The sequence below is a fragment of the Fringilla coelebs genome (assembly GCF_963513975.1).
Source record: "Fringilla coelebs genome assembly, chromosome: 8".
Classification (NCBI taxonomy): Eukaryota; Metazoa; Chordata; class Aves; order Passeriformes; family Fringillidae; genus Fringilla; species Fringilla coelebs.
Window position 1 is genome coordinate 12,648,736 of NC_140066.1, and position 8,929 is coordinate 12,657,664.

The following is an 8,929-nucleotide window of genomic DNA, read 5'->3' on the forward strand; positions in this document are numbered from 1 at the left end:
TAATAACCTAGTGAGAAGTGGAAAAAACCTGAGGAGCTTTCATGCAGGGGAAAATTATCTAAGCACAGGAGTCAGCTACTCTGATCAAAGATAAAGAATTTCCCAAACTCCCACCCAGTAACTGTTGATCTTCGCACCTTTCAATAAAATATTTGCCAAGGACAAAACTTAGGTCTAATAGCTCAAAGTAAGGGACATATTTGGAGACAATTCAGGAGAGTTTTCTTCCACAGAAGTCGACTAAGACAACACACAAAGAAACAATATTCTGTAATTGATTAAAATACTTTATTGGCTAGAAAATGCAGAAATATGCAGTATGCATAGAAATATACTGAAATACGAAGTCCTCCAGAATATTCCTGTATAAAAACCACAATTCATACTTCTACATCTTATTTATATACAATACCAAATGTATTCAAGAGTGTAAGGTCATATTTGCATTTCTTTCTTCTCTTGAAAGCACATTTGGTGTAGTCCAAGGCCTTTTTGTTTCTTCAAGAGAAAATTGCACAGCTACCCTATTTCCTCATTTGGCCTGAAACCTGATGAAATTTTACATACTCTTCTCTCCCTTACTAGATCCTTTCAAGCTTGACTTCTGCCTCTTTTTCTCCCTTTGTCCCAGTATGCGATAGACTTTTTTCTTAGCCTCCTTTTGCCTCTTGAATTTCTGTTCATCCTCCTTCTGCTTAACTTTGAGATATTCTTTAAGCTGTTCCCGATGCTTTACTTTGGCTTTCTTTATCTTGTAATTATTCACTGTACTCAAAGCACTGAGTAGAGCCGATATCTAGAACAGAAAATAGACAATCAGTATACATGCAGCTCAGTTTTGGTGAGCAAGAAACAGTGTAACCTCAGCAGACACACATAATGAAAAAGAGATTCAAGGCAAGTTCCTAATTATCTCTGCACCTGTTACCCAATTTCTAAAATGGTTTAATTATTTATCCTGTTAGGAAGTTAATCAAAGCTTTAATTTTTGTGAACTCTGATTTTGGTTAGATAGCTTTTAAAAGGCTGTGCCTAATTGCTTCTATAGAACACTTAAACTGCAGTTTGGATCTTCTTGCCTCTGCAAGCACTCTAATTCTCAAATTTGGAAGCAGAGTATTTGCTTCAAATCCTGTCTGTGTTAATAATGCATGGCTATGACGAGTCAAATAAAAAACTGCAGCTGCCAATTTAAGTCACCCATAATATGAGAGCACTAAGTCCAAGTGAAACACCTTGCAAGTGCTGTGACAAGGACAAAAGTCGTATTTAGGCTTCAGGTGATCTACTAGTCTAAAAAATAGACACCATCCACTCAGTGACAGTTCCATATATATACTGTGTGCCAAACAGGAACAAAACAAATTGCAAGTGATCATTTTTCACCAGGAACATATACATCTTTAGCATTAGCAGTAGATTCAAATGCCAAAACAATATTCAGAAAAGCTTTAAACAACACATTTAACCTTCAGGAGTCCTTGTTTCAGAGTAAGTGATAATTACCTTCTTTTCATGAGGCTCTCTGATAACAGCTGGTCTCCACTGGTCTTTTGGAGTCTTGCCTTTCTTCTCAAGATTCTTAGGCTTGTTCTTAAAAGGCAGTGCCTTCTGCAGTGCTTTAGGAATGTGGAGCTTATTGAAGTGCCTCTTCTCCCTCACAATAGGCTAAGAGAATGAATACAGAACATACATATAACACTCATGATCTTAAAAAGCTTTTATTTAATTTTTCATCTTTTAGTGGGGAAAATACCCAACAAAACACCACAAACCAAAATAGAAATACACACCCCTCAAAAAACCCCAAACCAAACAAAGCGTAAAAAACACAAACCAAAAGTAAAAAACCAACATCCTCTGACATCCTTGTACTGAACTGCAAATGATATGTTCACCCCAATTACTACACCAGAAGTCTCAGTAAGCTTCTGGAGAAGACTTCTACCCTGCAGACTACTTTATGAACTTTAACTGACCCAACTGACCCATAACAATCTACTCTCAACTGTTTTATTTCCATCTCATGCCTGGACCGTCCTTGTAGATAAAAATTTCAAGTCCCACACGCATGTGTATGAACATGTATTTATACTGCTCTCAGTTTGCACAGGTCTGAGACACACTGCAAATTTGACTGGTTTAAAAAACAAAACAAAACAGAAATGTACCTTATAGAGAGAATCCTTGTTTTGTTTCAGTTTGATGCCTCGCTCATACCTCAGCTGGCCTGTTGTCTTCATTCCACTCCAACTATCTTTTTCACCTGCTGGTTTCAGCAGGGATGTTACGGGGTTGTAAAACATTGGGATAGAAACAGGATACCAAGTCCTCACAAAAACAATATCTGAAAGAAAAGGGAACATTACTTGGCTCTAAAAATATGAAATGTAAAGAGTTCATCACATCTACACTCTAAGCAAAGATTGCCTGAACAGAACAGATACTATACCACATGCTAGCATTGTGTTTGGTATATAGACCAAATGTCTTCAACTTGTGGTAAAAGCAATGCAAAACTCCATGAAGGCAGGAACAGCACACATTCCTGAAGAGTAGGCAGCTGAATACCATCCTGTTCATCATTCATATTCAAGAACAAGCAACAGAATTCATATATGTAATGTATTATACTGACAAAACCAATTTTCTTTGCCTGTTTTTGTAAAAGAATTAACTTGCTTTTATTTAGCACTATCTGTGATTTTGGTGTGTTTAGGAAAACAGGTCATAAAACCCAAGTAAGTATGAAGTCATATTCTCAATATCACAGTGACACTCAGCAAACACAGGAGATCCTCTGCACAATTTCCCCAAAAGGTTACAGAAAAAAGTTCTCAGAAAAGTGTCCTTCTAGCACTTGTACCACTAAATTCAATTCATTGTGTTCAAGGAGAAGGGCTTTGTAAAACACTAAACCATGCTCTGTAAAGCATTAAAACACTTCAAGATGCATGTCTTCAACTCAAGCCTTTTCATCTGCATACTATATGACTTCTGAGTAGAAGTGAAAGAAATCCAACATAAAATATAATTCTTTTGAATTTCACTCTGCATCTCACGAGGCATTTCTTACTCTATGAATTCACATCTCAATTTTCAGATCCCAGAATTCTGAGACGTGGCTTTACAATCTGTGAAAAAGGATGAAAGCTGTGTGATACCTTACATGCAATGTGCAACTTACCACTCATCAGCAACTTGTCTTCAAATGTTGCTCTGAAAGCACCCACAGGAGCTCGGAGGGCCTTTTTGATCTGGCCTCGGATGCCACTCACACTACGGATCGCTGCACCTTCAAACTTAGCCACTTCCAACTGAGAGTTAAACATTCCCTGAAAATGTGAATTACACACTGTCATTCAAGATGCCAAATCTCACAAAAACAGAATTCCCACAAGTGTATCTTATAAAGAAACAGGAGAAGCATAGCATTGTCTTTAGACTAAGAGTGTTGATCATACCAAAAACCCACTGAGCTGACTTTAGGTGAGCTACTGAAAGCAATCTACCTAGTCATACATCACAGCAAGGTTCCTAAGCATTAAATAGATGTATTTAAAATTTCAAAACAGAAATATCTACAGAAACTTTACAGTTTTCCTTTAAAGTAATTTGCTGGAACACAGGCTACCTTAAAAGCAAACAACCTGCATTAAGTTGCTCGTTCTGAGATTCTAATACAATACAGTTCTTGAAGGTTTGTGCTTCTTTCACATATCACAAGAAAAGCAAGAAAAAAATGTCTATGCCTAGTGCAAACACTTGAGTGCTTCATTGCTTGGATCACTGCTTAGCTGCTTGCTGCCTCAAATGCAGAACAACCTAAGCTCTCCCTGGGCCTGAAAGCCCAGCTAAGCACAGTGGCACAGTGGGAAGGTCAGTGAACATTCACTTCTGCAGCACTTCCTACCCCAGACATTTTTGAACCTGTAACTGAGAAGTCTTACGCACTGCTAGAAGTCTCCTTTGACTCCAGAGCTGAAATTCAGTGGGATCAGACTGATAAATGGGATAAGACCAGGCACAGGTTTACATCCTCCAAAGGTGACTGCCACTGCTAATCAGTGGGTTTTAGGAAGGAAGCAGGGGGTGGGAAGGAAAAAAAAAAATCACACTGAATGTGAATCAGGAGACTGTTCCAGAATTTTTGTCTGGTTAACAATTATTCATATTCCTTGTAGTAACCAGTACCTTTAGAGGTCACATGGAAGGGAGCTCAAAAAAGCACAGGCAGCTCCTGAGATCCAGAGCAGCATTCAACAATAACTGAGAACTTATGCCTCAAGAAAGACAATCCCAGGTTACATTCCTTCCTAACATCAGTACCTCTGGTTTTACAGTATACATACCTATGAACTTACCTTAATAAAACAAGTGTTCTTGAAAATTTTGAATGGAAAACCGGTTAGCTTTAATTTCTTTACAATAGTTATGGATTTATCTAAATCAAGCACAACTCCTGTGGCAGCAATCCGGAAGTCAGGCTGAAACATCAGACATGAAAGACGCCGCTGAATGTGTTTTTCCCAAACAGTGAAGATACCATTTAGAATCACAGAATCATAAAACAGTTTAATTGGAAGGTCATCTAGATGACTTCTGAAGGTCATTTAGTCCCACCCCCCTAAAGTGAGCAGAGACATCTTCCAATAGATCAGGTTGCTCAGAGCCCCAGCCAATCTGACTCTGAATATTTCCAGGGACGGGGCATCCACAACCTCTTTCATCAACCTGTTTGTGTTTTACCACCATTGTTGTAAAAACCTTCCTTCTCATATCTAGTCCAAATCAACTCTTTCAATTTAAAATCATTCCCCCTTATCCTATCACAGCAGGCCCTGCTAAGTTTATCCCCACATTTTTTTAAGCCCCCCCCTTATGTACTGAAAGGCTGCAGTAAGGTCTCCCCAGAGCTTTCTCTTCTCCATGATGAACCCCAACTCTCTCACAGCCTTTCCTCCTAGGAGAGGTGCTCCATCCCTCCAATCATCTTTGTGACTGTTCTCTGGACCTGCTCCAACAGGTCCCTGTCTTTCCTGTGCTAAGGGCCCCAAGGGTGGCTGTGGTACTCCAGCTGGGGTCTCACCAGAGCAGAGCTGAGGGGCAGAATTCCCTCCTTTGCTCTGCTGCTGGCACTGCTCTTGATGCAGCCCAGGATGTGATTTGCTCTCTGGGCTGCAAGTTCACACAACCACAGTCCAGCCTCTTTCCACCAGAATCCCCAAGTCCTTCCCAGCAGGGGCTGCTCTCAATCCCTTCACTGCACAATCTGCACTGACATTGGGGGTTGCCCCAGGTCTGGTGCAGGACCTTGCACCTGGCCTCACTGAACCTTATGGGCTTCCCCCAGGACCACTTCTCAAGGTTCCCCTGGACTGCATTCCATTCCTCAGACATTTCAACCACACCACTCAGCCTGGTGGTGCCTGCAAACTGCCTGTGTCACTGATGATCAGTGCTGATCAACAGTGCTGGTCCCAGTACAGACTGCTGAGGGACAGCACTTGTCACCACTGCACATCAGGACACTGTGCTGTTGACCACCACCCTCCAGATGTGGCCATGTGGCCATTCAACCAACTCCTCCTCCACTAAACAGTCCACCCACTGAATGAATATCTTTCTAACTCAGAGAGAAGGATGTTGTGGGGCATCTGCACTCCACATTTCACTTTTAAGAGTCAAAATTTCTAACCTTTACAGAAGTAATGCAGCATGAAAAATGCAGATTGACTAGTACAGACTAGTTGAGGTGCTGCTGACATAACATTCCTACCATTCACTAATGAGATTTCCAGAACTGCCATTCTAATTACCTTGGAAACAATCTAAAAGTCCTTGTGATCTACCTCACTGTGTTTCTTTATGAAACAGAATCTTATTCAGACAGAAAGTCTCAAAGGAGAAGTGCTTTGTGAACTGCTCTAAGACACTGTATTATGTGAGGGACACATGATGAAAATAAGACTTTTAAAACATGTAAAAAGATAACTGTGCATTAGTACTGAAGGTATATCTTAGGAAGGAGATAATAATCACCACTGATTACTGACAAGCTCATTACAATGCCATGCAAAGCTTTTGTTACCAATTGTCTGCAAACATGAACCTACCTTTGATTAATATATATCTAATAAAGATCATATCTGATAAATACTGCTTTAACACTATTTAAATTGGAATTATGGAATTGCTTGGTTTTGAAGGGACCTCAAAGATCATCTCATTCAACGCCTCTGCCATGGGCACCTTCCACTAGACCAGGCTGCTCATGGCCCCATGCAACCTGGCCTTGAATCCACAGCTTCTCTGGGCAACCCGTGCCAGAGGCTCATCATCCTCACAGTAAACAATTTCTTCCTGAAATTTATTCTAAAAAACAAACAAACAAACAAAAATCTTCTCCATACAGTTTCTCACCTCAATATAATACACCTTTCAAAACCTTGAGTCCACCTACTTCCATAGTTCCCACGACTACACTGTTTTATCATAATGTAAACTTTCTTCCCAGAACATTTATATTTTCCACAAATATCCAGAGAAAGCATTAATAAACATTCTGTGGTAACAAACCTACCGTTGTGCCACTGACAGACTGCACTGCCAAAAATCCTGTCCCCTGAGGAGTGATGGGCCCTAAAAGAAAATTAAATTTAAAAATCTCTGAGAAGTTTTACTAGGCAATATCTAGCCCCTATTTAAATTCCAAAAGCTTAAAAATACATGAAAAATATACTCAATGAAGAAAACCAAAGTGTAAAGCACTTTAACTATTGCTCATATTTAAAGACCCACAAAGGAATGGTTAAGAAGTTACTCATGCAAGGGCTGGGCCCATAATGTGTGCAAAGTCTATCTGCACACAAATCAGGTTCCTCTTCAATATGCTACAATTTGGTAGAATGCTCAGAATTTGATTAAAAGCCAAGCAATTCACAAATCATTTAAATAATCCACAAATATTAGAGAACTGCCTTTTTCCCATACTACTTGGTGTTTTGTTCCACAGAGAAATTTCAAAAGCTGTACTTCTCATTGCAAAAGCTGCATTTCCGGATACATCCTGCAATGCCTGAGAGCTGCACACTGCTGAAGGGAGGCAGGACACAGCTGCAGCAGGCTCACTCCAGAAGGCCGCCCCGCAGTGCATGTGCATGTACAGTGAGAGCTGCACACTGCTGAAGGGAGGCAGGACACAGCTGCTGCAGGCTCACCCCAGAAGGCCGCCCCGCAGTGCATGTGCTGCGGGGTGTACTTGAGCAGCCGCTGCCGCCCGTTGTGGTCCTCGATGTAGAACATGGGGATGGTCTGGAAGCGCCTCCAGCCCAGCGACAGGATCAGGGGATCGCGCGTCTTCAGGATCTTCTTGTACCACCGGTGCTTCTTCAGGCGCAGCTGGTTGGAAGAGAAGGTGAACCGTGCTACTACAGGATGGCAACAGTGATTCTGAAATTCAAGCCTTACTTTTTCAGGAATGATTGAAAGCAACTTCCATCTACACTAGAATCTTTTATGCACTAAGTTTTATCTTTGTTTATCTTCAATAACATTAACTGGGAAGATCAATCAGTATTTCACTCACTCTGAAGCCATGTGTGTGTGCATACAAGCATGTATTATATTAAAAAGACATATATGCTAGTAGCTTTTCTGTAGTCACTTGTATATATATCATGAAGGTCAGAGAACAATTAATGTTTGCAATTTAGCAATCACACTATCAGACCTTAGTCCTGAGACACCTCTGCAGCTGAACATTAAACAACAGCAACCTTTTCCAGTTATCCAATTAAGCCTGTTAAGATCCAGAATCTGCTACTGTAGAATTACACTTTGTGTCAAAAGCAAATCCCCTATTCAGGAGACAAGGATGGAAGTTTCTGTCTGTGTTTACTGTATTTTAAGTACACAAAAAGCAGTAACTCCAGACACCCTGAAGCACACCTGCACAGAGATAAAATGCACTCAGCCCTTGGGCTACATACCTGTACATAGCCGACATTTCCCTCGCTGTTGCCCAGACCACCCAGGATGATGGGATAATGAGGATCAAAGTTCAGGACAAATTCACAGGGCACATTCTCAATCTCTATTCGAACATACATCCCAGGCCTGAATCCCTCATACTGTACTCTGGTCTCATCATCCTGATCTTCAAATTCTGCTCGGTTAAGCTATGTGACAAAGAGAAATGTGTTTCACAAAATTCAAGTATTAGCAACTTGCTCATGAAGGGCTGGTTCTACTTAAAACATGTTAACATTTATATAAATCTTTTTGGGAAAGATCTAATAGGTTTTGTGACTTCCTGTTCAGAGGAAGATCTCTACCACCACAAAGCCCTTCCAATTTGAGATCCCAAGTGGGCCTGTTAGTCTACTTGAAAGACGGTACTTAGGAGAAGCAAATGGCTGAGTGACTTCTGATACAGCTTTCACTATGGTGACTTTAGATTTTAAAGATACAACTGTCCAAAATACAATTTTTGATTTAGGAGCCCAAGTACCTTTTAAAGTTAATGTCCTGATCTTTAAGGTGTCACTTCATGAGGATGCAGCAACTCAGCAACTTAAAAACATTTTTGTCCATCCTCACACTGTACATCATCAAAAGCTCTTCTGTACCATAGGACAAGAAAGTAGACACTGTGCAAATATTTCAGAAGATAGCCTTGTGAATAACAGGAGCCTCACCCTCCTGTTCTAGCTCCTGATGTTTAGCTACCATTAAGACACTGATTTTTTTACTGGAATGTCCTTCTTACCCTTTAAGTGCTCTCAGTGCATCAGCATACCAGAGCTCATATTATCCTTTGTGACGCAGGCTAATACAAGCAGGTAAGGATTAATTTAACAACTATTTAGGGCAAAATTTTGTCAGAAGACAAGACAGTGAAGTTAATAACATTATTGAAGTTATTAAT

At 40.4% G+C, this 8,929-nt stretch overlaps 1 protein-coding gene across 1 annotated transcript in view; it reads right to left on the reverse strand.

The window, feature by feature from the left end:
- Positions 1 to 275: 275 nt before the first annotated feature.
- The window catches only part of BMS1 (BMS1 ribosome biogenesis factor), a 21,302-nt gene continuing 12,648 nt past the window's right edge, over positions 276 to 8,929 (reverse strand). The window contains 8 exon segments of the mRNA XM_084210894.1: positions 276 to 796; positions 1,507 to 1,668; positions 2,172 to 2,347; positions 3,188 to 3,335; positions 4,365 to 4,487; positions 6,584 to 6,642; positions 7,221 to 7,401; positions 7,992 to 8,180. Coding sequence (XP_084067020.1) covers positions 560 to 796; positions 1,507 to 1,668; positions 2,172 to 2,347; positions 3,188 to 3,335; positions 4,365 to 4,487; positions 6,584 to 6,642; positions 7,221 to 7,401; positions 7,992 to 8,180 — 1,275 coding nt within the window. The 3' untranslated portion in view covers positions 276 to 559.